The sequence below is a fragment of the Chamaea fasciata genome, unplaced genomic scaffold (genome assembly GCF_029207755.1).
Source record: "Chamaea fasciata isolate MVZ Bird 193981 ecotype frontalis unplaced genomic scaffold, bChaFas1.0.hap1 SCAF_9, whole genome shotgun sequence".
Taxonomy (NCBI): Eukaryota; Metazoa; Chordata; class Aves; order Passeriformes; family Sylviidae; genus Chamaea; species Chamaea fasciata.
Genome location: NW_027094094.1, coordinates 16,209,758 through 16,236,756, shown reverse-complemented (window position 1 = coordinate 16,236,756; position 26,999 = coordinate 16,209,758). Strand labels below are relative to the sequence as shown.

Below are 26,999 nucleotides of genomic sequence, written 5' to 3'. Positions count from 1 at the left end.
TAACCTTGTGTGGAGAATCAGATCTTGCTGCTTAAGCCATGTTACAAAGTTGGAGATTTAGTGTTAATCTTTAATCTAATCTTACCTACAATAGAAACTAATTGCATTACATTAAGCTGTTGGTATCCTTGAACTTTTTTATAGAGAATCACAGCATCTTTTACCTGGTAAAGGCTGACATACTGTTTCCGTAGCCACTGTAGTCTTTGATCGGGAAATCTCCTCATTTTTCTTACAGCTTTAGTCAATTCCAGCAATCCATCATACAGCATTCTAGCAGTGTATTTTGGAGCAACAAAGTGCAGCAACTTATTATCAGTAGTCTGAAGTCCATAAAGTAGTGTTATACCATTTTCTTCAAGGGACATATTGCAAAGTTTATTTTGAACACACACAGTGTGCATATCAATGCCCGAGTGTCCCATATATACAGCCTTGGCTGAAAACAAGTCCAAAAAGCCTTCCACCAATCCAGCATTACCAAGAAACTGGTATTTACCAAGCTCAGCAGTATTGCCCAGCACACTCAGTTTTGCCTTGGCATTTGCAGGGCAAACTGTTGTGGGTTTTGTCCAAGTCAAAGTACTATTGTCAGGCTGGAGCTGAAGAAAGCAACGAGCTGAGAGATGTGTCTCCTGGTCATAATGAATGACGGTTGCCCCTTGTTGCATGAACTGATGGACATCAGCCCTGATGGACAACACGTACCAGGGAATGAGTTCTATCCCATGGCAGAAAGCCTTTTGTTGCTCTTCTGTTGAACTTGTGTCCCATTCTTTCAACTGCTCAAATATGTCGCTTTCAGAATCTGAAAGATCTCCGATGAGAAATCTGCATTTGAGCAAAGATGAGAGATTTCTATTTAGTGATGCATGTGCTGATTTATGCTATTCTTGATGAATATTTCTGCTGCTGTAGTTTAAATAAATGGAATAATATCATCACTATATAATTGTACTTACAGGAACTTGTGTAGTTTTTGAAGTATTACAATTTATGTTATCGCAATTTTGCATCAATTAAGAGATGCTGCTACAATTACTTATAGCTACTGAAACAATATGATTATATTTTCCTAGAACTTTCCAAACTTTGCATTAATAATAAAAAGTGTCTGATTGGTTCTTAAAGTCAAGTGATTGCAGTTTCTAAATCTGCTGTGTAAGATTGCTTCAGCTGAAATATTAAGCAGCATATGTGGAAACTGCTAGCAGGATGTAGACAGGACTTCTAACCTCTGTTCTATCACTGATTTCATGTGCAGACCATTTACATTATATAATATTCTGATTAACACTACTAAAATACTGGTTAAAATACATATCTTCCTCATAAGAATGCACAAAGAATTTTATCAGATACTTTTCGTAAGAAATTTTATTTTACTCAAGGAAAATATTAACACAGAACTTGTATGCAGCAACCAAAATTTCCGGAATATTTTGTCAGAATTAGAAACAGTAGATACAGAGCAACAACACTGAGCTAATAGAAGAGGTAGTTTAAATGAAATGTCTTCCCTGCAGAAGCTTCTAATGTGTATGAAAGCACAAATGTTCAAAATTTGGGTACTACAGTGACCAAAATAAAAGACAAACTGTTCTGTGTACAACAGAACTAATGAAGCACATTTTCCTAAGGATATCCAGGCAATAAAATCCAAACCATCTTCCTTTATATATCCTTCAAGACATCTTGTCCTAATACCCTCTTTGCTTCCCCTTCCTATCACCACAGTACTCCCAGTTCCTGTCCCTTACCTACCAAATAAGCCAAAGGTGACTCATGTTGTGTTTCCAAGACACATACACCATCTCCCCCAGTGCTGAACAGCACAGATGACATCAGCTTTGCCTCAAACTCTCCTCTACCTGGATGACAAATTAATCTGAATTTTTCCCTTATTCTATACAGCAATGATTCCTCCATGAATTTATTAATTAGTGAGATCTCTGTCTCTTCACCAAATTTATTAAAAAAGTGACAAATAGGTTGAGGTTTTATTACTTGTGGTGAAGGGCCTGACAAAATAACTGCATCAGTCCTAAGTTTCTTTAAGAAATATTCCTACAAATAAAGGTCACGTGTTTTAAGTGAGCTGATATAAATTGTCTTACTCGAGTCTTACCAGACATATGTAAATTGAAATATTTACCTGTATTAATAAAATTAACATTTTAAAAGGAAACGAAAAACTGAAGCAGCTCTTTTTCCCCTATACCCTCAAAACAATGGAACAAGTCTCTGTAAAAACGCTGTAAAATGTATTCAGAGAGTAACTGTGCATGTCTGGAGGAGTCTATTGCAGCAGAGACAGAAATGGCAGAGCTTTGTTTCACATATTGCATGCTGCAGATTAAAATGTACAAGAAGCAGGTAAGCCAAGCACACACACGTAACCACACGCAGAAATGGAGCCTCTGACACAAGCTGCCAAAAGCGACACCGCTGCCAATTGCTGAGAGCACTTACACAGCCTGGGCTGGACCAGGGGCTTTCTTTACATGTGCTGCACTGAGAGGCAAGGAAATGAAAAGATAAAAGGAACAGTCACACAGGTTGTAGTTTTAGAGGAGAAAATTGCAAGGTATACAAAAAGAAAAAAAGTGGAGGTTTTCTCCTATTATTTTATATGTTATTTACTGTAACTAGAGAAGCTTAAAAGTGAAGATAAGATCAGGCTAATGAAGCAAGGATTCAAAGTCAGGAGTACCTTCATAGGTCACTCAATAATTAACAATTCCAAAACAACTCTATTTCAAATTTTTTTTTGTTTTTTTTTCTTTTTTCATTTTTCTGTTTACCTTTATTGTGTAAAAATTTATTAATTGTCAGTAAAGAGTTCTAAGAAAGATTAATGTTTGATATTTATCTGGCATGTACAAAAATCCAGGGCAATTAGATGGGTCACTGACTACAGAGTGATAGAGCTTATTTGCTAACGCAACAAGGAAAGTAATTATACCCACTGCCCACTGATTCTATTAGATGCCTTTCATTTTCTTCAAATCAAATTAACTTACCAGCTTTGGTGCATTCATGTTCCACAATACTAATCCAAATCATCAAAAGAAAAACTAATTGAAAATCTTTCTTACAATTATAAAGTAATGAGAAACATGTTATGCAGTGTATTTTTCTGCCTTTATGACCACAACACTACAATTATCAGATAATGCATAATTATGATATAATTTGGATTTTATAACACTGTATGCAATATATGACAGGTCTCACAAGAAAGAGGGCTAAGTTTCTTCCTCAGAACCCTTTAGCTGTTCACAGCAATAAAAACAAACCAAACACAGCCTCCATATAAGTATAACAGAACATGGCCCTTCTGCCTCTATAGCAACTAGCTCCTGTGCCTCAGCCAGCTCTCTGCATGCCCAGGAAAGACATGGCAAGTGAATAAGGAATTTCCAAAGCCTGTGAGATCCTTGAGTTAAATCAGTACTTTCAGAAGTATTCTCCTACAAGTATTTTACTGTTAAAATCAGTACTTACTGCACCAGAAGTACAGATATTCATAACTGAGTAGTTAGTAGCCGGAATCAGGAAACATAACTTTAATTACCTATCTGCAGTTTTGTTCATTTAAATTTTAAATTTTCATTTCAGATTCACACTGGGCTTTTTAAAAAACTGAATTCCTACTTTAGTTTAGTGTGCAACTTACTAGATTATATTAATGAATAAAGCATCAGTGATTAACCAAGAAATTATTTCATAAACACATAAAAAATGAACTGTTTAATTTCTATTTTGTTTGTCCAAGTGAAATTCTTCTATGCCTAGATTATTCACCATTTGAACTGTGATTGCAAACTGATTTTAAAGCATATTAATTAACAAAAAAATAATTCCTGGAAGAAAGTATTTGGACTGAAGTAAGTCATGAGATAACATATGTGGGCAGAGAAGTGGGTCTGTCTTTCTTGGCCTAATCTAGTGCACCACTTCCTAGAAGCAACTAAAGCCAGATGTGAATAATTCTATTAGAAACCACTCTTTCAGGAAATAATGATTATTTATTTGAAATGAAATTTAGAATTACATGTTAATGAAATAAATGCATTTTAAACAGGAAGATAGTAGTTGCCTCTCAGGCAGTCACTTATTAGATTTAATTTTTAAGTAGCTGAAATCAGTTAGATAGTTTGGAAGATATTGATATTTCTGATACACATTATCAGTAAAATAACTTAAGCAATGACTTTAAGTATGGGGTATTTTTATGCCAGCCCTCACATAATTTTATAGTGCTTCACCCCAGCGCAGTACAGCTCTGTTACTTAATTGAAAGCTGACCTGACCCACCTATGTCTACATGGGCTCTGCAATGAAACTTCTCTGCAAAGCAACATGCTAGAAGATCATGTGATATCCAAAACTTTCCATTTGCTGTATTTCCTCCTGGTGACTAGTACAGTCTTCAAGAGTGGTTTTCAAAGTGAAATCAGATTACTGAACACAGGGCTTTTTTACACAGGGCACAATGAAGTAAACTTCTTTGCAAAATAGCAGGAGACAGCAACCTGAAAATTCAAAATGTGTACTCGCACAAGAAAGTTTTCTGGACAAAACTGAAACCCCTGAAACTAACATGTCCTTAAAAGAAGAAGCCTTTAGAAGGATAATAACCTTTTTTTTTTTTTTTGAAGGGGCCAGAACACTGCCTGAGCATGCAGAATATAATGTTCTGAGCTCTGATAACAAATATGTCCTGGTGCTATTCCTGTCACTAGAGACCAAAATTGTAATTGTAACTGTGGATTTTTAAAGCTCTCTGTGTAAGACAAAAAGGATTTACCCTTATCATGAGAGGAAATAATTACATCATGAGGGAAAATATAGCTATACAGAAAGTTTCCAAGCAGTTGCGTATCAGGGGAGAAAAGTTCTGAATGGGAAATGGATAAATACAAGGGAAGATGTTAAAGTTGCTCTTATTTCTAAAAGCAAGCCTTGGTAAAAGAAAATCAAAGACTGAAACCATGATATATACATGCGATGATAGTAAATAAAGTAAGACCTACTGGTACCGGGTTTTGTCCTTCAAAGAGTTTTTTCTTGAATCACTCCCTTCACTAACATTATCTTCACCCTCTTCAGAATCCAAACTGCGATTGCAGCTCCGAATAGTTTGAAAGATATTGTTTGTTGTTGCTTCTTTTTCTGGATTATTTAAACCATCTTGGCCTACTCGCTGTAAGAAATTATCTTGTCCACTGTAATCTGAAACAAACTATAGAGATTTCTAAAAGATTAGTATAGTAACAAATAGAACACTGTGTCATCTGCTTCTCACTGTAGAAATTTTTATTATTAAGAATATTTAGTGCTTATTTCCTACTTGCTTCCTGTGGAATTTTGTGCCTACTTGCAACCCAAAACAGTCCAAATCATTTCATTAATCAAGTAAAACAAGTTAAAGTAACTGCTGATCTCACAGGGGCATCTTTCTATTAAAACTACAATAATAAAACTCAGAAGAATTGTTTCTTTCCATAGAGGAGAAGTTTGATCTGCTGAGCTTCTAAATTCTGTTTTTAAGGAACTGAAAACTTCCAATTCCCAGTGAATTAAGTGGAAGGTCAGAGTATTTAGCAGAAAATAATTACACATTTCAGGCTTTACACACTTACTTAATCCTTTATTACTAATGCCGATTTCTCAGTACTTTGGTACTGAACTAGGAAGGAACAACCAAATCTAAATTGCTAAGGAACTATGGGACTTAAATTGAGGTTCACATAACTGACCAGTCTAGTAAAAATCTGGTTAGGAAAACTTTAATTAGATGATGCCTTTGTGTAAGATTATATAAAATAAAGCACTGGCTAAGAATGTAACATCTTAGAATATTCATCTCATTTACCTCTAATGTTTCATACTGGGAGTTATACCGGGGACAGAGTCTGATGAGGCTTGATGCTCCATCCAAAACTTCACAGAGCTCTTTTAAAAATACACCACAGAAAGGAACAACTTTACAGCCTGGAATATTGAGTGCCCGGTTGACCACTTTCCTGTATTCAGATGATGACTCATGTTGTGCCATTGCATCCTTCAGACTTCTCATGGTCTCAATATCAGACTGGTCCATAAATTGCCACATTTTTAAAACTTTTCTTGACCTATTGCAAGAAGAGACCACAACATTTATTAAAAAAAATTTAAACTATTTACTTGCAAGTCTAACACCCACAGCATATATGTAGGAGAGGCAATTATAATTGCTCAGAAATGAATAAATGAATTCAAGACCATTGTTTTTATGAAAACTCCCCCCTTTGAATTATCAAAGAACAAAACTAAAAATGAGAAGCTAGCAGAGCTAGCAGTCTGATCTACTGGAGCAGCATTTCACATTTTAATAAAAGTCCAGATGCATAAAACATACCAGCAGGCTATCTTTTTTTTTTTTTTTTTTTTTTTGGTGTCATTGCCTAAAATTTCTAAGGGCCCATAAAGAAATTTGAAAAGATTAAGGAAACAGCATAAAGATAAACCAGAGTGTTTCTTACAAATTTCTTCACATGAACAATCCATAAATCTAGCAAAAGTTAGGGGGTCTTAATTAAATTTTTTTTTAAGAATTCACATGGTTTTCTTCCCCAGTTTGCTCACAAAATAAATTATTTTCACAGAAAAAAAGGAAGTCAGGACCATGTTCAAGCTCTCAGGCACCACTGCAGAGCTGTAGCTCAAAAGAAATTCTGATTTCCAACAGAAATAGCGCCAAGGATTGTGAGTTCCTCTGGGAGGTCTCTTACCTTTGGAGCTGTATGTCTATGTAATCATATGGACTTTCTTCCCACCCCCAACCTCAGACATACCACAAGATCCAAAGATTCACTTTACAGTGAATTCACTTTCCCTCCCTGTCCCAGAAATGCTGCTCATCAGCACTAGCCTTCCTCTCCTCTCTCTCTTGTGCTGTGCAAATGCATTAGAGACAAAATTAAGCCCTTAACTGGCTTTGCATTTTCCCTCATAACTTAGTGGCTTAGAGATCGTGGATGTATTCTGCTGAAATATACTCCCCATGCCTATGAGTGTTCCAAATGAGCTTTATATACCAAAACCATAAACAAATAGCTCAATGAGATCCTTACTAAACCACAAAGAACAGCAATGCAAACACTTTAGAGCTTTGTTATACAAACATGTTACACAACGAGGGTCAAAGCCAAGAGATTGGAAACTTGATCTTAACTCTACCCTGTTCAGTCCCATTTGCTGCCCTCTGAACTGCCAGTGCCAAGGCACTGCTTCCTGCTCCCCTGGCCCTATGTGAACCTGTTATTCCAGAGGAAAGCACACAATGAGCTGTCTTTGAGTCCCTACTCTCTCCTCGAGGAGTCCTTCTACAAGACCATGACAGCATGAGATCCCAACACCAGTCTGCATAAGTAAATCAGATTCAGCTGTTTGGTCTTGTTGGGGATTTTTTTGGTTATTTTGGGGTAGTTTCTTTTTTACAGTTAAGACTGATCCTTTTAGAGCATCACCAGGATTATGTTTCACTTATGTTCTGGAGGTTCCAACCCCAAGTTACATTAGTCGTAGCTCATTAGATAAACCACAACTGCTTTCCCATGTTCTTTTTACATTTAAAAAAAAATCAGTTTAAAAAAAAAAGTTTTCTAATGCAACATACTCAATGTGCATCAGGAAAAGTGATGGAGTCTTTAGACCATTTTGAGAGAAAAAGGAAGGGTTTAGCATGCTTCATTTTTCCAAAAGAGATTACTAGAAAGTCACAGCATGAGATGATGTGGCTTAGACATGGATTTTTGTTTAGTTTCATTGTTCTCCAGAGACATTTGCTTAACAGAAGCTGCAATATAATCTATCACTGAAAAGCCATTTAAAAAAAGAAGAGCTGTCAGTACCTTAGCCCTGCCAGGAATTCCATTACAGCATTGTAGTTGCCCATATTCCAGCAGCATTTTGCCACATGTACTAAGTATGAGAAGACCTCTCGTTTCTCCTCCATAGAACCTGCAGTCAGGATCAGCCAGGTAACCCACGAGCTCACCTTGTAAAACCAAACAGACAGTGTGGTCAGCCAAAGCAATGTCACTTGGAGGATTCATGCATACTTGACAGATAATGTGGGTTTGTTTGGTTTCTTCCACCAGGAGGGCATCAGACAATATTCCTCTTACATGTACATAGCCAAATCACATATGCATTGCAAACACAACTTACACAGTGATATATTCACATTACAACAGTTAAACCATTAACTAGTCTAGAAAAACTTTTATTAAACAAAGAAACCACTGCATCTTAATATAAGATATTCTGAATATGCATTGATGCCACCAAAGAAAATGAACAGCTTCAGCTAGCGCTGATTTCTAAAGCTGCTGGAGAGAACTGCAGTATAAATTCTCATTAACATGGCTTACAGGTCTCAACTCCACAGGGAATAACCCTTGTTAACAATATGAACAGTGAAAGTGGATAAATTGGATTTTTTTGGTTTTGGTTAATTTCATAAAACTAGATGCATTTAACTCACAATTTTGCTAATTCCTATATGCATCAAACATTTCAGATAATTTGCAATATCTGTTTGCAAGATCACAAATGAACTAAATAAAAAGAAATCCCATCTTCCAAAGTGTGCCCATACTACCAACTTCTCTTTTGTAATTAATTAATGCCAGAATCAGAAATCAACTTAGTCCATGATTCTGTCTGTATTGAAACAAATAAAAATCAACCCTTCATTTCATCAGTGTGCAGATTTTCTTTCCAGTTTATGTTCCCACAACATCCATTAAAAGTAGCTATATTTCACATGGAAACCTAATTTAAACCAACTGTTTCTTTTTACAATATGACTCCCTGGAGGCTTGATTTTTGTCATTGTGTAAACACTTAGGAGGCAATAAACGTGATTTGTTTACTGACACTGTGTTCCATTCTTTGGTCCTGAAGGACTCAAGTGTTTACAGATAATACAAGTGTGAGGAGAGGCTTAAAAAAAATTAGAAAACGCTAGTTCACCCCTCAGGAGCCATAGACTTTTATATTAAAAATAAAGCATGTGAAATAAAATGTGAATGCATTAGTACTAACAGGAAAATAACCCCACTGAAAATATATAGGGCTTCTATTCATGCAAGCCTATACAGACTCAGTGTTCTGAGCCACCCACACTTGAGGGAGGACAATTAAAGACTGAAGAATCTAAGTTACTATTTAACCTGTCTGATGGCCACATCAATCAAGAACCATAAATGAGAAATGTCCAGATGAGAAGTCATACTCCTTATATGCAAAAAAACCCCAACCAAACCCAAAACCAACCAACCAACCAAAAACCCCAAACAAATAAACATCAACACCACCAAAAAAACCTTAAAAGTGTGATTTTATATATATAAGTAAAAAATCACACTTTAGGATTGAGTTGGATGAAGTTCATTCATTGGGGACGTACTCAGGAGTGAGGACAATGACTGTGGGGATGCTCTAATAGGTTGTGAGCATCAGGGGTAGCACACTAATCACTGCAGCAGCTCAAAATGAGAATCTGAATTCAGCTAAAATTTTATTTGATGTGTTCAGTTAGTTACTCCTAAAATGTAACTCAGTCAACAAAGAAGTGCATACCTAAAGAGCATGAAGGAATGGAAAATACAAACCACCATGGCACGGCAGTCAAATGAGGGCAAAACCAGAATAAAAGGTAAAAAAATAAATCAATTAAAAAATCAGAAATTGTGAAACAGAGCAGTCAGATCTGTGGCACAGAATAAAGTGACATGTTATTTTTGGTTATTATTCTCATTTTCCAGAAATGGCTCTGTTAGGGAATGCAACTGCTAAACATGCAATCTCACAAAAAATTAATATTTGTTTGCTATGGAATACTAAATGTGGCAATGATTTGATTAATATGGTTTTAGAATTTTTACAGAATAATATAATTTTAAACAGATATGTTTTAATCTAAGGTAGTAAAGATGTAATAATCACGAGAAAACAGTATCAAAATTGAGAAAGAATGTCTAAAAGGGCAACTGACTTCATACTCTCCATTAAGAGGAAACCTTTAAACTAGGGCAGCCACTTGCTGAAATTCTGTTTAATAGAGAGTTTAAGATTGCTATAAACAGCATGATGAACTTTTACAATCTGTAAACACAAACAAAAATTATAAAGAGCCTTTTCAGCCTTGAGATACTGCATAACATGTAAGAGCAAAAGAAGGGTAAAAAAGGCACCTTGAAGTTCACGCTGACTCCTCTTGCAGGACAACAATAGAGGAGTAGAAAACATTTTAAATATCTTTCACTAAACAAGAAGACAAATAAAGTGTCTAAATATTTTAATTTTAAAATAGAATAGGCAAAGGCAGATATAACAGACTGGGCAGAATCAGGGGAAAGACATGAGCATCTAAAGATACAAACCACTCCTGAGAAATAATGAACATGACTGCTTTATTAATGTTGGTATTTTAATTTTGATGATGATGAGATGAGAAACAGATTATTCAAGAAATAACAAATTTATCAAATTTTCATTGAAATGGAAGTTCAGAAGAATGGAAGCTGTCCATGTAAAGCTGAGCTAGATGCACCTCACACAAAAGAAAAGCAGAGAAGAACTCTACAGGTACTTATTTCTTGGTGGCTATGGAATTTATGTGGAAGTTGCATTCAGAATCCTGTTTTTTCCACTTCGGCAAGCAAGTAGCACAGACATTATTTTGATGTGTCACAATTTCTCTGTCACTAAACCCAGGGGTTTTCTAGTGGGGGAAAAGAGCAAAGGGAAGCTCCACCCTGGCAAGCTCTGACTTCTGGACACTCCAGACAAGTGGATACAGAGCAGCACCTCCTCTTGCAGCACTTCCCCCTTGCTTGGCTTGCAGAGCCACCACCCCAGCTGCACCACAGCCGAGGAACACCTGACCTGAGGATGAAGCACTGTCAGCTGCCTTGGTACCAAGCTGCCACAACAGCAGCACCAGAGCTTCATGACTCAGGCAGTGCCTGAGCACACACAGCACATCCCAGACAAAGAGTGCACAGCAGTAGCCTTGCCAAGGAGATCAGAATACATTGGAAGTATTTGTCAGAATGAGCAGTAAAGCTTTTTCGACAAAGTTTTTGTGCTGGATAGCACTTTAACATCAGATCACAATCTACATATCAACACAGTAATCATTATTTCCTTAGTTTACTTTTTTTTTTCACACTTGACTTACATAGTTCTGTTTACGTAACTCATTTTAAGCTCCCTTCAGAACAGAAATCATCACAGCAAACCTATAATTAGATTTCCGCTGCACTGCTGATGAGTCTGAAAAGCATGAGAAAATGTATCCTGGCTTTGTTACGATAACCCACATGACTGCAATACACAAAAGTAATAAATTAACACACGATCCACCTAAACAAGTTGATAATAACATCAGTCTTTTCTTTCAGGTGGATAAAAATGAGTGTCTTTCCGGATTGCTGGCTACTAATATTAAGTACTAAACAAGCAAAATCGAATAGATGTTTGCTTAAGATTTAAATATTTTCTGGTGCCCTAATAGAAGCACTAAGAACACTGAGCCAGATTGAGTTCAGATACATAGAAAGTAGCTTCACTTGCAAAGTTTAAGAGATATAGGAGTCTCCTTCAAATCTGAATCTGAGCACACACGACCTGCACCAGATGTCTTGGCAATGCAAAATATACTGAGCAATATGTACTACAATTTTTAGTACAAAAAGATCTGTACAGTTTCAGGTTTTTTGAAATTATCATTTTATATCACCTCTACTATTTTAACCACACCAAAATCTGTTGTATTCAATAACTATTTTTTTAGAAGTTTTTTGGCTTATCTTACTTTGATCAAAGATTTCAAGTAAATTCAGGTTAGCTATTGCTAATGCATTTGAGAAAGGAATATTTTTACTCAGTGTTAATTTTTTTACTTTTAAACATGGGAAATATATATCAGTCACTAAAAATGTAAAATGAACCTATGTTTTTGATCACCTAGTTATTGAACTACTACCGATTTCAAGTCAAATCTATATGCAGGCAAAAATCTCCCAATTTGTCAGGGGCAGAATATAGCTTATTACTGAGGCTGAGCCACTTTCACTAATAAAACATGAAAGACACGAAAGAGACACCCCTGATGGAACTTGATACTCAAGTTATGGTACATGACCTTAAATCTCTGTACAAGTGCAACCTACAGGACAGTTTATCATTCACTCTATGGGAACCTCGCTCCATGCAGTACACAGAAAGGAACAGCAATGCATGCTGAATTATTAACTGTATCCCTAAATTTGCCATGGATTTTCTTCACTCGTTCTTTTATTTCAGCCTTCTAATACTCAAGATTATGATAATTCATATCTATATATAAAAATTATATTTATATAAATTCTTTACTATCCTCTATACAGCTCCTAGAGAATGTATTATGTGATTTTTTTTAAAATGGGAATTAATTTATTTTTTACATTTTATGAGAATGTAAATGTAGTGGTGCTACTGAGGTAGGAAATTATTAACGATTTCCACCTGCAATGTGCAGTGCTTTATAATCTGTCGTGTTTTACACTCATTTCACCAACGCTTCAGTTTGTAAAACTTTTATAGCAATTCCCAAGCTACATACTTCAGTGCATGATGCCACATGGAAGAAATCAGGTCTTCTATATTTATATTACATTTTGAGGAACTCCATAATACTTGAGAAATGCAGCTTTCAGAGGTGAAATTACCAAACACAGCCACCTGGCTGAAGTTTAACAATTACCACTGCTAGCAAGTAAAACAAAATCTTCTGGTTTACCACAAGGTATGATTACAATACATACCTTCTTTTACTCCTACCATAAATTAGCCATGGAAATCTTTCTATAACAAATTGTAGCTGATTTAAATGCTGCCTGCACTGGAGCAAGAAAGAAAGAAACTTAAATACTGACAAAATAAAGTAAATGTATGAGAAATCTCTGCATACAAAACAAGAAGATGATTTTTAAGGTATCCAAAGGATGAATATGGCAATCTATAGCCCACTTAACAGCCATTCTGGTTTCAGTAACTTTGCCTGATAAAATCAAAAATAATTGAGGAACATGAAAAATAACCTTCATCAGTTTTTACCTTCATATGGTAATTACGGCAAGAGGGAAAAACAATATTTTGTTTAAAAGCAGAATTCTTAATGTATCAGGATAGTCCAATTTCTCCCTTTAAAAGCAACAATTAAAAAACACTAGCAGTATGCAGCATTAGCACTAATAGCTGGCTGCAGTGAGTTCCTCTGCACTGCTAACTGTGCACAGACCTGTCAGTGCATATTGATGAATATCTGTGTATATACTTATACAGAGTTCTGTGTATAAAACAAAACTGGCATTTTTACATGGGTTTCACTGAGGTTTAATTATTAAATTTTTTTTGGCTCTTGATATAATATGCAAAATAACCTTCAGATGCATTTTAAAAATCTGAATATTTTAAATTGCATATCTTATGCACAGATGGTTTACTTTACATGCTTGTGTGAAATTATATAACCTTACAAAGAACATTTACCATTTTAAATCTGATTAAACACTATTCCAAACAAGGACTGGAAAGAGTCTGATATTTGTACAAACACAATCTTTTTAAAAGCATTATGCAAACCCATTTAGGCATTGCAAAAAAATTCTGAACTAAGAGACAGAGTGCAATATTTATTTACATTCCATTATTTCAGTAAAATGATATGTCTGCTTTGCTAGTGAGGTTTAAATTTGTATTTTGAATGAGCAATGAAAAAACCTTACAAAATTTAACAATTACAAATAAAACTAACATCACTAAGTGTCTTAAGTAACCATATTTTAATTAACTTTATTGATTTTAAGAACGATTTAGTGAGTGATGAACCCACTCCAGCTGCAGGGCTATAATAATGTTGTTCAAACTTCTTCACCTTTTTCGCTTGTTTTTTGACAACCATTTGTTTCAAAAAAAATCACCTTATTCATTTGACTTCTTATTTTGCATTTTCAGTTCATTAGTGGGACTACCTTCAGTCAGCTGTCCGAATGATCTTCCAGTCTGGTGCAACTTTCAGCATAGGAACTCAATTGCTCTGTACCCATGTCTCAGCATGGAAAATTAAATGTTTCAGTTTGTTTAAGTTTTATTGCTTTTCTTTTACTTGAAGCTTAAGCCAGACAGATCAAGTTACAAGAGACTCTTTCCATGTTTATATAAAGCGATGATTGAAATAATTTTAAATGTTTACATAAACATAAATGTTTACAACATGTACATTGTGCTTGTGTCTGTGGTTGCTTTCTGGTGACAGGCAGGAGAGTGGCTGGGAGTCAGTCATAAAGATGCAAGAGCCTGGGGGACGGGGTAAAGAGACAGAAAAAGAAACAGAATTCCAGGAAGACCATGGCATATGACACTGAGGAAGGAGCACATGTCACTCCACGTAAAGAAGCAGGTGAACTTATGTCATACAAAAATCAGAGAAAAGATCTAAATTAAGAAGAGAAAGGCACAGCAGGCAACAAGGAGAGATGGCAAAAAAGTATGTTACAGTTGTTAGAGTCCTAAAACACACTTAGGTGCCATTTTCCTCACTTTCCACCTGCCAGGGCTCTGCTAACTCTGCAGAATCTAAAAAGTTTCTTCCCACAGTTTTACATCCTTGAAAACTAAACTTCTTTTAGTCAGAGCACCATCAGAGCAGAAAAATATATTACTACTACTATTAACTGCACAGTCTTAGAGACTTAGAGCCAATAGTTTTGTAAAGGTAGACATTAATGTATTTCACTCTAATCCTCCCACTAATTCAGAATCAGCTTTTCATTACACTTAGTAACAGGAACTAATATGTCTTTAGCTTGCTCTACAGCATTGCTCTGACAAGACTCTAAGATCAATTGGATATTATTAGCAAGTATGAGCCGTGTTTCACCAACGACTATGTGTTGTGCCCAAGGCTCCACTATCATGTAATCACATTTTTAATCAAACCTTACAGACTACAGGCTTTATTTATAGCTGGTGATACTGACTGCATGTAGCCCAAAATCTTCAGAATTGGCTGTCATTTTACACAAGTATTATACGGTGTTCCTCCTTAATATGTATTGTCAGAAAAAAATACTAAAAAGTATACTGCTTTATGAAAAATACTCTAAATAATATAATTGGTATTTAACAGAACAATGACATGGAATTGTTTTTCCCCATCATGTATCAGAAGCCTGTCATCCTAAAAGTAATTTTGGCTCCCACATTATAAATACACTTCAGTATTTCTATAGGCAATGCCAAAAAAATCAGCAAGTGCTCACTGAGTTTTGCCAACAAAATCATGACTCTTTGGACAAGATTTTTCTTTCCATTTATAAACAAAGACATTTTGAGAGTTCACGCTTGTGATTGGCTATGGCAACTGATACACTCCACCATAAGATAAAGCATATAGCAAAACAGTGATTTATTCCAAGCAGTAAATATTGTACAATAACTCCATTTAAACATATAACATCTATGTTTTTAAAAAGTTATTCCAGATTACACTTCAAATAATCTATTGCACTAAATACCAAAGAATCTGTGCACTGAATATTTGGGAATGAATTCAAATTATATAAAAAACTATCCTGTACCATTACCAAACAAGGAACACTAGCAAACAAAAACTGCCAAGTCAAACCTCTAAGACTAAAAGATAACGCTATTTTATCAAAAGGCAAGTTTAATGCTAAAACTGCCATTGGTATGGAACAGACTCAGTAATTTCTGACAAGACTTCTTCAGGACCTGCTTGCTTTTTAGTCCTGTGACCCTTCAATGTCACAACACAATCACAGCCAGTCTAATTTGCACAGCTGATGACAACATGTCCTCAAGAAACTGCCCTGGCACTGTGCCTCGCCAGGTTGCAGCACAGCTGGGCCAGTGCACCTGGTGTCCCCTGGCCTCAGCCCGGTGACCAGTGCAGAGTAGCCCCACAGGAAGGAGGGCCCCAGCTGGGTCAGCACCTGCAGCCCTCTCCAGACACACCAGACACAGCATCTTCTTGAGTACTGCTACTGCAGCTAATTTAAACTATTTTTAGGCTCTGTTTAAAGACTGAATAGTTAGCTGCAACTTTTATGTGTGTTCCCATAATTGAATGAGGTGAGAGAAGCCAAGATGTTTACCCTATTTTAGTTCCTAAATCTCAGTAACGTGCAAGAATAAGGAACACTTTGAAACATGCTAAATATTCACTCATTGATTCTTCTTTGCCCAACACACAGAAAGTTCACTGGGGGTGAATACACATTTTTCTGTATTTACTAAATTTTATGCTGATTTTTTTTCTACCAGCATGATTTTCATCTCGCCCACCATAAGAATGCAATGGATAGCAAACTACAAAAGCATTAAGTCAGCTTTATCTTTATTTTATTCCACTTCTACGATTCTAGAAACTGCTAACTGCTAACATTACACATAGTTCAACAACCCCCTGCCCCCCCCCAAAAAAAAAAAAACCAACCAACTGTTACATGTTTCTGCAGCTAAAATGTGAGGGGATTTTTTAGGGGGTCTAATTTTTATTTGGGTTAGGGTTTGGGGTGGATTTTTTATTTTACCAGTTTCTCAATCCTTAATCAATTTTCTAGTAAACTCGTCAGAAGACCACCTTCCTACAAACAAAATAAAATCTTACTAAAGAACTCAACATTTGGCTTCTAAAAATGGCATGCCAAGTGACACTTCCTTGTATAACAATTCTCAAGACACACACAGTGATTAAATAAATAAATAGTGCAGATTAGTATAGTTATATTACAGAAAATACAGAAAATTCTAGTTTATAATACGTCTGTGCTGACTCCTAAGATCATGCTTAGTCTACAAAAATCCAAAACAAATAAACAGAACTCCAGTACCTAAACAAAATAATAAACTGACTGAAACTGTACCCCATACTGTTAGTATAAATACAAAGAATTAGAAGTCTGTAATTTTTTTCTTCATGTTTACTTTACAATGTGCAAGAAAAGGTTAGGCCACTGTCTCCATACTTCACTGAGCAAATTGGTCCCATAGCTCCCATTAAATTCAGTGCAGGTTATTTAGCTAAATCCCTGGTCATCTTAACTTATACTTTAAAAATTTGTTGTTACAGCTAAATTCAGCTCTGAGAGATAAGGAAATAACTAACCCACACATTAGGTAACAACCCTTATGAAAAGCAATTTAAAAGTTTTGTTTTACCTCATTAAACCTTGTCACGAGATCTTCTACAGCATTATGTTCACCATTGGGAGAAGAAAGAATAGTAGCAGATATGGACGCCTTAATAGATGGCAGCTTGCTTTGACACTCAGCACTACCCAAATCCCTGGTTAGAAAGCAGAGGTAGTCGATGGGTAAGACTTTGCGGTAGAGCTCCTGCTCCTGCTCGGTCAGAATGCTGGCAACCTCCTCTGGGAACTGGATGAGGTGCTGCAGGTCGATGAGCTCCTTGCTGATACCGGCCACGCTGGAGGGAAGGACGCTGGAGCCAGCCATAGATGTACACGCTTGGCGTTCTAAAACAAAACAAGTAAAAAATTCATTAGGCTTTGCCTTTAACTCTTGGACCGTGCTGTGCAAAAGCAAGGCAACTTTTGGTTTGGTAAACTGTTCATTTACTCAGCAATATACTATATTCTAAACACTTCCTTTCTGTTTAAACAATCTAGCATGTTCTTTTATGTGGGGTTTTTCTGCGTAGAGAGAGGGCAACTAGAGCTGGAGCTTGTAAAGCCACCCGCCAAAAGACACTTGCTTCCAGAAACATCCAAACACCTTCTTCCAGCAGTCATGTCCAGCGGCCTTGCCACGGCCTCAAATAAAAGGGTCACCTGGCAGAGTGTGCCTCTGCTTTGCCTCCATGTAACAGCCACAGTGCAAAGCAGTTTGAGGCCTTGACTGAGGCACTGAGACCCTATTCCCACAAGAAATAATGTATAATGATCATTTAAAACCCATGTGGGTCAATCTTTTTCTTCATAATCCACTTGCTATATGATAAGTTGTATCTGAGCTTGCTGCATCATAAAACCAAATGACCAAAGCTACAAAACATTTTTCATTCCTCTCAGAAAATGCATATATTTGGGGGTATGCATGTTTTATCCATTAATACAAAACATTCATGGAAGTTCTACAATATCCCAGCAGTGATATCTCTTGAAAAATAAAACTTTTCCTAAGAAGGAAGAAGGCAAGCTTTCTAAGATCGTGTGGGAAGCATGAAACATCAACACAATGATTCCAAAAGAGTGAGTGAGTCTTCTTACTAGATAAGTTTAGAATGGGTTCTCTGAACAATTTTTCAAGAATTACTTAAATGTAAAAACATTCATAGCCGTATATTACATATTCTTCCTCATTCTCAGAAAAAAGGAGTTTATTTTTTCGCATTGCTTCATGAAATATCTTCAGAGATTTTTTCCACATATAATGGAAATACATCCTAGATGTATCTCTTACCCGATTTTTAAAATACATATATATAAGCTCTCATTTGATAAAGGGAGCAAATGTCCTTTCTTTTCTCGAAAAAAGAAAAAAAAAAGAATTCCTAATGACTGATTAAAATTCAGTCCCTTATAATAAACATAAAATACGCTGCATGAGTTTTCCACTTAGTAATTTTGTGCAGACTATTATTAATCAGAGGGAAGTTAAAAAGACAGAAAATTGGCTTTTCTTAATATATTCTACTGAAAGTCGAATGATAAATTGCAGTAGCCTTAAATAAAGTCTTTGGGTGAACAGAATCTGCAGAGAAATGTTCAAACACAGATGAGACTTCTGAAAGAACAAATACAAATTGTTTCTGTCTAGACTAGCAAGCAAAAAAAGTAAAGGGCTTAATTGGCAACAAGCAGTAACTTGATTATATAGTGAGGAACATATGTAACTTCAGTGATAATGAAGAAGCGCTGCACAGTATCTGTAGGTACTGAGAAATCTCTGTCATTGAAACACCTGCAGGAACGATAGGGGGGGGAAGCCAGTTTAGAACACCACTGATATGTCACTGCTGCTTTGGGCAACAGGTGGAGTGCAGTGAGCTTCTGGGCTCCCTTTCAGTCGTGTTTGCTTCAATTCTACATGAGATTTCAATTCTGTTTCTTGCTTCAATCTGCACAGAACTACTCTGAAAGGTTTCATAATAAAAAGCACTAAAAGCTCATCCGACTATTCTTGGCTTTGCAACAGAACACAAGCTTATACCAAAAGAAAAACAATGCAGAATACAATGTTCATTTTTTATTAGAAGGATTATGTATTTACACATGCTTTACATACGTGGACTGAACTTTCAGCGTCACAAACAGCATTATCTCAGTAAGAGGATGATATGGAAGGCATGACAAACACCCACCAACACCTCTTTGCTCCCTAGAAGTCAGAATGCCACACTGATTCTGCATGCATGACAGCTCTTCCTGATCAAGACAGAGAAAGTACAGCCTGCACCAGCCTCTCCTGTGTCTCACCACTGAAACTGAAGGTGTGTGGTTGTGTCTATATTGTACATTTATTTTAGATCACAAATGGCCTTCTGAAGTCAATCTCTCAAGCATCCTCACTTACTGTGCTTTAGTTTAGTCTTAGTGCAAGAAACATGGGATTCTTTTCAGACAAAACTACACCAGAAGATGAAATCTCAGAAGGCAACTAACACATCCCAACTGGTAAAGAGCTATAGCTGTCAGAAACATCCTGTCTTTGGAACAAGAACCGAGGCCAGGAAAGGACACTTGGCCCAGAGAGCTCAGATCACGGCTCGGCTGCAGGTGATCATGTACCACAGGAGACAGAGAGCAAGTACTATGGACAGTGCAATGTCACAGCGATTCTGGTGCTTTGCAAATCCAACATTATTTGGTAAGTACAGTTGTAAACACAATACAGCTGCCAGTATGGCAGGAAAGGAAGATCTCACTCTGCAAGGAGTGCCTACTGACTGATGAAAGAGAGATAACGTAAGAGCGAAGATAAGCTGTCTCGCAATGCACTGCTTGCTGATGAGGTTTAAAGGTGCATTCCTAATAACTCACCTTCTCCATCACAGTACCAACTACACTATACAAAAAGACCTCAAATCTGGCAAAAGTTGACACTGAATTTGCAATAGGCTAGAACACTGATCATGGTCCTTTGCACATTACCCTGACTAACTATAATCACCCTTCAGGCTCTACTTAGTACAGCCTCTCACATCTAAGAACAAGGCTCAACACCACAAAGTGACCACAGCTAAGGCTGGCTCTAAAGCATATCTCTATACTGCCAGAAACCACCAGGAATACACATCTCATCACAACTGGATTTCACTGGACTGACTGCCCATTGATCAAATCCAGCAGAGAGCCAGTGCACAGATTTTGAATGCCCTTAACAAAACTACCTTTAATGAAATGCTCGTCTTTCATAATGAAATCTTCACAACCCAGCTCCACTCTAACAGAAAAATGAAGCTGTCAGAAAGAAAATCTTTTCGTGGAAGCTAAGCCAAGATGATTCAAGGGCAGCCACTAGTACTGCTGGATTTGGAAGAAGACTGAAAATAAATAAAACACTTCTTGATTCAAAGCACTGAATTTCAAACTAGCATTTCTCAATTCTTCATTAAACTGGAAGAACTTTATGTAAATTCTCTCTGTAATGTGAGAGTCCATGGAACAGGCTGCTGCAGCAAAAATGCAGCTGATATCCAAGGAGAGGAACACAGGCTAAACAGAAATCTGAAGGCACACAGCTCATGGCTAAAGTATGGCTATAAATACTGAAGTAGAAATAACTTATTTAAGTAAGTAGAATAACTTCTTTCTGTTGACTTTTCCTACACCCATAAATATTTAATTCTTCCATAATTCACATCTTTGCAAGTCTTGGTTGTTGGCATAATTTACCTCTCCAGATACAGATATTTTATCTTTCCTCATTCCAGTCTTCTGTGTTTTATCACAGAAAATCCAGGACCTTCATTCTCAACTTCACCACCTTCCATGATTTACATTCTGCATGGAAGTCTATTCCTTTTTCAGTCTCTTTGACTGTATTGAACTAGTTTTTTTCTAGACTATCTTTTCGTCCTTTTGTGTGTGTATGCTTCAGACTTCTACCATTTTTCACTCCAGGAACGGATCTGTTTCTGTTATAAAACTTCTTATCCAGTCTCATACACTAATCTCCAGGTTTGTGTTGTCGGTTTATGTTCTTCAGGAAACAGATAGTATCTTTCTGCACTTCAAAGAATGGCCAGGTCCTTGCAGAATGGAACTGCTTTCAGACCAAAAATCACAGTGGGTTTTTTACAGTTAAGGCAAGATACAATCCTCACTAAAATCAGCTGCTGCTGCAGTAAAAAGGGGTTTTTGTGTTCTACCACATCAAGCTAATGCTAAAAATACTACAAGAAAATGAGGACCCAGACTATTCTTTTGCGAGTTGCCTAAAGCCGAAATTGGTAGCTTTGCTTATCCCACTGATAAAGAGCTGAAGCAGATAATCTTTAACACAGCAAGTATTGCTTTCATTAATCAAACAAGATAACCTCTGCTTAGCTTTAACAAAGGACTCATGGACTGACTTAATCATTGCTGATGCCCACGGGAACAAAGAGGTCTCTTCTTCGCTAACAAAAGAATAATCTTTTTAAGAATGGGAGAAAAGTACAGAGTGCCAGGGAAAAGTCACTACATTTTTTAAACGAATGCAATCTCATGAGAGTAAGCCTGCCTAGAATATGAAAACCTACTTTCAACAAAGTTTGATGAACCAAAAGATTCAATAACTCGATTTCTGTCTTAAGTTTTACTTCTAGGTACTTTTCTTTCTACGCTTACTCCGATTTAAAAAAAAAAGGATTCTCTCTCTACATTCAATAAACACTTTTAAAGCAGTAAAGTGAAAATTATAATCACTAACAACATGCTCACTCTCTAGACGACTACAGGCAAAGATCTTGTGATTATGACAAACTGCTCTAAAGAAAAAGATGGACTTCAATAGCTGTAAGAATAAAAGTAATTATTCAACCAATTATAACATCTTTTAACTTAGACTGTTTTTTGATAAAAGACTTTGCTTCCATGACATTATAGTAATGTAACTGAAAGTATAGGAAAATCTTAGAGGATTATTTTTCTCTGCTGGTATTAAAATGTGTGCAATAAATGGATTATAATAGAAGCCTTTTTACTAAGCTATGCTACAGATATACTCCAAACTGTACATATGCTTTAAGAGAACATATGGATTATGCGTACAGTGAGAAAATAAAAACTGACCACAGGAAAAAAAAATATTAAGAAATAGCTACAGACGAACAGCTGTCAATGTATATAATGTAGAACTGTTCTGTTCAAAAATAGGAAAAATACAATAAATGCTCCTCCAAGCAGAAGACACCTATGAAATATATGGCAGTTTAATTGAACACCAGCTTCCAGTACAGATCAACATAACTGGAATAGCTTTGTTTTGCTGTCCCTTGGATGCAACATATCTCGGTATCGCAATAATCAAGCCAACAAGCTTTTGTTAATTTCCTGTTTCTCTTCTATCTAATCAAAAATATCTCTCTCCCTTAATGAACATGAATTCACCATTATCAAGTTTGACTGCAAACAACTCACTCCAGTATTACAGAGCCTGATGTTTAACTTAGTGGGAAGCTTGACAGAGAAGAGGATGAAGTTCAAGTTTAATTTCACTGTAGAAACCACTGAAATCAATACATCTGTTTCGTCTTCAAATTTGCTTATGTGTTAAGTAATCGAAGAATGAGAAGATGCACAGGTTCCCTCTCCATGGGCTACCTCTTAAAACTGCCTATCAGCACCCATTGGAAATTATTATTAGCAGGGGACCTCTGATCTACAGGATACTTGCACTAAATAAAACTGGAGTGCATTATGAGCTAAGCATCAGCAAGCAGAAGACATAGAGATAACCTGAAGAAGATAAGCTAGGGTCTGTAGAAAAAATTATTTCTTTTATTAGACCAAGTAAGATTATTGATACACTCTGAGGGCACAGGATCCTTTTCAGATTTGGAATAGGAACAGCAAACTTCATGGCTAGTTCAAGAATGCCCGCTTTGAGTTTAATTCAATCAAAGTAATAGCAAGACTGAAGAAGGTGATCTTCTCTTGGGGAGAAGCAGCAAGTTAGCACATTGGGCCAGGTGAAAAAAACAGTAGTTTCTATAGAACAAAGAGAAAAGGAAAAAGGTAGAAATCACCTGTGGAAAAAAATTTTGCTGGAAATAGAACACTCTGAAACTCTTACACACAGGTATTTTTACTGAGGATGAGATTTTTTTGTTGAACAGATTTATGAAACCTCTGGAGAGGATTTTTTAAAAAGGCAACTAGCATGTTGAAGTACAACTGATTTAAACTACATTATATACCACAAAATCCTGACTAGTGGAATTCAGCAAGAAGAAAGAAATGGAGTGAACGTAACAACAGTAACTTACTCCTAAAACCACTCCTTGCTTTACGAACTGGCAAAGAGTTCAGTTTTGAAAACCAGACTCTGAACACACTATTTAAGTTCTGCAATTATAGCATCAATCACATGTAATCCCAGAAAAAAAAAGTGAAAGCACTGTACAGTTAGAGATACAACCTGCCTATATAATTTCTGACTTGAAACAAATTTAAGTTGTCTAAAAAGGTGACATAATTATTAGAACAGTTGGGATGCATATGCATGGGAAAGAATTTTTTTTCTTTAACCACAGAAGTTCAGTAAACAGTTTCACAGGGTAATATCTGTGCACAACAAAACATTCATTTAGATTGCAAAGTTGATTTCATGATCAGCATGAAGTATTTATTAATACATTAACTTTGAGTTAACAATTACATAGCAGTCCTTAAATTTTTCAGAAGTTCATACCCGTAAGTATGACCTTGAAAACCTATTCAAACTCTGTTTAAGGCTGTATTAGAAGATCCTGGTTGTAAGCTAGATATACTGATAATAGCTCAGTTGGCTGGAGCATGTGCTAACACCACCAAAGTCATGTGTCCAATTCCTGTATGGGCTGTACGCTTAAGAGTTGGACCCAATGATCCTTCCGTGTCCCTTCCAACTCAGAATATCCTGTGAAATCTGAGCACTGACATAATACATGAAAGGCATTCAAAGCATCACCATGATTTCACCACACCTGAACTGCCATGTCTGCCTCCCATCATCCTTAGTGTACAGCAACACTGCCCTGTGTAATTACATCCACACTGCTACTCAGATTTCTGGAAGTGTGTCCAAGGGCTTTTACCACTCCACTAGCCTGAGTCATTCATGGAAATATTTTGCAGCGTAGAAGAGAACTTGGCTGCTTGTCTCTGAATTACCATATACTGTCAACACATTTAACCAACCATTTCCTCTCTGTATGCAGGTTGGCTGGTACTGGCTACAGCTGATAAAAACAATCATATACCTGTCCGTAATAAATAGAATCACTGGGTTTTCTTCTGGCTGTAAACTCCCAAGAAAAAAGACTCAATGAATAGCAGTGTAACATTAATTTTGGCTTTGCAAATCAGAAGATCTCAGAATAAAATTTATCCAATTTGACGCTGATTTTCCAATTCCTTTCCATTTTCAGGGTAGCTAGCAAAGAGCTGAGGCTCCAATCCTCACGCAGAACATTACAACTAGCAATGACTCCAGAATACCTGTACAAGAATCAATGTGGGGTTTGTGTGTTAACCCCAGCCAGTAAACATTTCTTCTGCACCTGAAATAATACGCCTTGAAGGCGGAGCTGAAACAAATGACCCTGAGGCTAACAGGGTAGTAAATGGCAGCTACAAAAGGCACCCTGTGTTACACAGGCTTTGGCTGAACATAGACATACATGTATTATGGAGAGATGAATCAGCAGTGCTGCCAGAAGTCTGAAGAGATCCACCACCTACATGTCTAGTCAGAAAGCAGCTTTATTGCCCCCAGTCTACATGTATGGCAATGGGCCACCTGCGACCTGCTATTTTTGGGGGTCTTCACCTACTTCTGTAACTCATGAAACTATATCCTGATTTCAGAACACCTGCCAGAAGAAGGTTTAATTATAACTTGGTAGATAGATTGTGAATGTCTGGTTGATTGGTTGAAAATTAGCTCCCAAAAGCTGTTTGACACCAACATGCTGTCTGTCTTGCTGTGGCATGCAGCAGCACACGCTGCGCAAGACCAGACAAGATTTCATTGCCTCAGAGGCAACTGTCACCAGGCAGTCTGGGTGAAGAGATTCTGGGCCATAAACAGTGATCTTCCAAATCTACACCTTTATTTCACAGTGTAACAGATATGTGAAAAGGCTGGAAAGAGGTTAATACAACACCACCACACTTGCTTTTTAAGTGTTTTCAGGTTTTCACTATTTTCCTGCAATGAAATCCCACCCAATGAATCCCCTCCTCTGCAAACCTCCTGAATGATTTCAGAAATATTACACTATCACATACATTTCATAAATCTTTCTCCTAAAGGCTGTCACAATGGTAGACTAGCAGGATTTTGACTTGAGTGACACACTAGCAGGAGGGTTCTCTGCGCAGCATCTGTATTCAAGACCTTTTAAGATCTGGATATAAATACAGCATAGCATATGGAATGTTAAGTTCAAATGCTAAACAAATGTACATGTAAATGGCCAGATAAATTCCAGCCCATAAGAACAAAATGGTCAAAAGGGAGGATTTATGAGTTTACTTTGGAAGAAAAGAGGTTGTAGAAAAAGAACTGTAATATTATCACTGCAAAATGAACTCGTTACTGCTTGAGTTAAAGCAGAACTCAAGGTTTAACCTCACCTCCCAAAACTGATACAAAGCATGTCCAAAATCAAAGCAGGAGTTGTGGTTCAAAATAAAATTAAAATGCATACAACTTTGAGTTAATGCTGCAATGGAAAAATATCCAGTGATTAGACAGAGTGCAAGAATCTCAAGTCAGGTTCCAATATTTGAGTATTTTGATCAAGATAGCAAAAAATAATCTTATTTCTATTTTTTTTCCATTTATGCAATGCAGAAGCTTTTCAATTGTAAGAATGAAAGATCTGTGTTTTAAGTTAGTGAGTTTGGGAGAAAATGCAAACAAAAATGTAATTTGAGACTATACAAACTGCAGCTATACAAACAAACTGAGACTACAAACAGCAGTATTCATAATGTAAATAACTGTAAAACTACAACAACAGGCATTTTCAGTGTTTCAGAGCCTCAGCCTGGAGGCATTCCTTTCTAGCCTGAATGCACTGGACTTTGACATCAGCAATCCCTGCATTTAATTAATGATCTGTTGAAGTGCGCAACTTGCTGCACAACTTTCAAAAATTCTTGAAAGGACAAATTAAAACTCATTTCTAGCTTTAAGATCCTCAGAAATACATTTTGTAAAAAGCATCATCTTCTATACTTTGGTCTTATGCTGAAGACCAGATTGTATGTGACAGTGACCCTTCAAGGACAGGTGGGAAAGAGGAATGGTCTGCTCCCATCTGGTCCAGTTTCCCAAATACTACACAGGAATGCCCAAGTTCAAATGACTATTCAAATGAAAACTGTTTCTGTTTGGAAAACAATCATTAAATATAGTCCTTCAAGGTAAAAATAGTAAGAACGTTTCCTATGGCTTCAGTGTCATACCAAGTGAAACAAATACCAAAACTGCCACTGGTCTTAATGGTACAAGATGAACACTAGATGCTAATCTGAGAACTTAATTTTTAGTATAGTTATGTCAAAGAATAACATGAGAATTAAGTAAGATCTGATAAGTGTACAACACTTAAAACTAATTTTTCTTGCCTTTTGAATATTCAAAGGAAAGAAAATCCAGTGCATGAGGCACGCTACCAGATTTTCCACATAGACCAAAGGGCAGGCAAATCTGCT

At 36.6% G+C, this 26,999-nt stretch overlaps 1 protein-coding gene across 2 annotated transcripts in view; it reads right to left on the bottom strand.

Moving 5' to 3' along the window:
• PLCE1 (phospholipase C epsilon 1) overlaps positions 1 to 26,999 on the bottom strand; it is a 135,834-nt gene that overhangs the window by 31,250 nt on the left and 77,585 nt on the right. The window contains exons 4-9 of one of the 2 annotated variants that reach the window (XM_066191211.1): positions 17,287 to 17,603; positions 7,902 to 8,047; positions 5,882 to 6,140; positions 5,040 to 5,248; positions 2,473 to 2,514; positions 165 to 831 (exon numbers count right to left, since the gene is read on the bottom strand). In XM_066191211.1, coding sequence (XP_066047308.1) covers positions 165 to 831; positions 2,473 to 2,514; positions 5,040 to 5,248; positions 5,882 to 6,140; positions 7,902 to 8,047; positions 17,287 to 17,603 — 1,640 coding nt within the window. The remainder of the gene's footprint in view (positions 1 to 164; positions 832 to 2,472; positions 2,515 to 5,039; positions 5,249 to 5,881; positions 6,141 to 7,901; positions 8,048 to 17,286; positions 17,604 to 26,999) is intronic. The other variant, XM_066191212.1, reaches the window with a different exon arrangement.